This window comes from Alosa sapidissima, chromosome 18 (assembly GCF_018492685.1).
Source record: "Alosa sapidissima isolate fAloSap1 chromosome 18, fAloSap1.pri, whole genome shotgun sequence".
Classification (NCBI taxonomy): domain Eukaryota; kingdom Metazoa; phylum Chordata; class Actinopteri; order Clupeiformes; family Clupeidae; genus Alosa; species Alosa sapidissima.
Genome location: NC_055974.1, coordinates 21,081,683 through 21,084,182, shown reverse-complemented (window position 1 = coordinate 21,084,182; position 2,500 = coordinate 21,081,683). Strand labels below are relative to the sequence as shown.

General features: G+C 42.0%; 1 protein-coding gene across 5 annotated transcripts in view; it reads right to left on the bottom strand.

The window, feature by feature from the left end:
- Positions 1-2,500, bottom strand: part of LOC121689687 (glucosidase 2 subunit beta-like) — a 185,321-nt gene that overhangs the window by 36,625 nt on the left and 146,196 nt on the right. For all 5 annotated transcript variants that reach the window (XM_042069704.1, XM_042069706.1, XM_042069705.1 and 2 more), the window contains exon 12: positions 673-744. In XM_042069704.1, coding sequence (XP_041925638.1) covers positions 673-744 — 72 coding nt within the window. The remainder of the gene's footprint in view (positions 1-672; positions 745-2,500) is intronic.

Below are 2,500 nucleotides of genomic sequence, written 5' to 3'. Positions count from 1 at the left end.
TGGGGGGGGTAAAATGAAACATGAGACGTTTGCTCAAACAAGAGGCAGTCCTGACACTGACAGTCTGAGCTGAGGACCTGATGAGCTGATGGGAGAGTGTGTGACGACGACACAGAGAGCACAATTCCTTCCTAGTGTTTCTGATGTTGTTTTTGATGTTGTTGATATTGTTTTTGATGGCCATTTATATCTTCACTTAGTTATCTAAACAATAAGTAATAAATGAAAAAATTGCTCTTCAAGTATCCATTTCCAGTACCTGCTAAAATACCTATTAAGGTGAAGTTTACACCTCTAAATCTAATACATTTTAGATTTTAGACATTTTTATACCCTAGCTGCCTGAATGTTTGAAACGTTTGTCTTAACTTCCAAAAAGGCAATATTTCACATATCTGAACACTGAACATACTGCACATAGAGGAGGAGATAAAAAAAAAAAAAAAAACGGCTGCATGGATTCCTCGTCCATGAGCAGACAAACACTGAAGGACAAGCTGAATTGGTCACCTGGGAGAATTCGCAGAATTTAATTTCACCAGGAAGTTGTATTTTTTTTTATGTTCTGTGTGCATGTTCGAAAATGCCCCCCATTCAGACCAGCAGAGTCAATGAATTAGAGCAAATTGGCTAAGCTGCACAAAGGTCAGAGGTCACGCTAGAGACACTTACCCTAACAAGACCTCAGTTCCTGCTTGGCTCTTCTGGGTTACTTGATTGAAGGGACAAATGGTGTATGCATACCTGTAGGGATCAAATAAACAAACAATTTAATATTTAATTATATATTAATTATTATATTTTATTTTCTTTCTCTCTCTCTTTCTTTAACACCACTGACTAGTGAAATCGTCTCAGAACTCTGTTAATACTGTATCTGCTGAAGGACAACCAGGTCGACAAAAAGGAAAAAGACTGGAAACAGAAGACAAGGGAGGAGAGGAGGCAGGCAAGTGTGTCCAAGCTTGCGGCCATATTTATGTTCAGGCATGCTCAAAGACATACACCGTAATTCAAAACTGACATGAATATCAATAAAAAAAAAAAAGTAAATCCAGGCCTTGCGTGAGGGTGAGTGATGGATAAAGCTAACAGTAATGCTAACAGATCAAAGTCCCATAAAGACGAAGAAACGACGTTGTTGACGTTATTTTTTTCTCCTTTTTGAAATTCTACCCCATGTTGACATTTAAGCATATGTATCGACTATTAATACACAACGCTAGGTGACCCACGCAAAGTGGCTCAAATTTGTGTATATGTGTCTTTGTGAGGTTGGAGAGGGTTAATGAGAAAATGTGTGTGTGTGTGTGTGTGTGTTTGTGTGTGTGTAGAGGGTGATCGGAAGCAATAGGGGGGAAAAGTAAGATGAAAGAACAAAAATGATGAACATCAGAGAAAGAGTATGAGAGAACGACAGGGAGAGTGAGAGAGTGAGAGGGATGGAGAGAGAGAGAGGGATGGAGAGAGAGAGAGGATTCCGGGAGAAGAGTGTGTGACTGCACTCCTCTCTCTTTCTTTCTCTCTCCCTCTCTCCGAACCTCACTTAGCTATTCTTCCTTTCAAGTTTCTCCATATGGTTTGTAAAAGGAAGACTTGTACATTTCAGAGCTGACTACACACACACACACACACACACACACACACAGACACACACACACACACACACACACACACACACACACACACAGACACACACACACACACACACACACACACACACACACACACACACACCTCTCACCTTTCCCTCTCTCACACACCTGTCTGACACTAAAACCAAATCCTTGCATCCCACTTGTGATTGGCTATGACAGCAGAGCAGATGAAGAGGCAGGTAAATCCTTTATTTTCGCCACGTTTGATGCTAAAAAACAGGCGTGGCAGCGTCGACATCCTAAAGACCTGTCTGCTGGGTTTAAACACAAGCAGGAAGAGGAGGAGGTTATGTCAATGTCACACACCTAAGTCTCTTTCACACTCCCCACCAACCATGAAACAAATATGACACCCGGCGCAGACCGAAACAAAACAAACCAGTGAGACAAAATACTGACAAGGAAGAGGAAGGAAGAGATGATTAAAGAATAAAAACACCGAAAAAAACCCAACAAACCATATTGGTGCTAGCCGAGTGCAAACTGCAAAACGAAAGTAACACGCTGAACTTTTAATGATTTAGCATCTCGTCTTGATAACAAACTGTTGATGCCTAAGGGATCATACTTTAAGCAGGTCGAACGCGGGATGAAATTTACATTTCCTGCCAGTCAAAAGGCTGGCTTGTTTGTTCCCGCAAGAGATCTTTGTGGTTCATTACGTGTTTCAGATGTCATGATCAGGCGTCCTGTACGAGGAGCGAGCGACAACAGGTGCCTCATCAGATAACACTGCTTGGGAGAAAGCCGTGAGGTGGGGGCCATGGCCAGAAATCCAGGAAACCACAAATTAAGGGTAACAGGGAAGCCAAACTGGCCACGTAACTGAGACATGCCGTTCG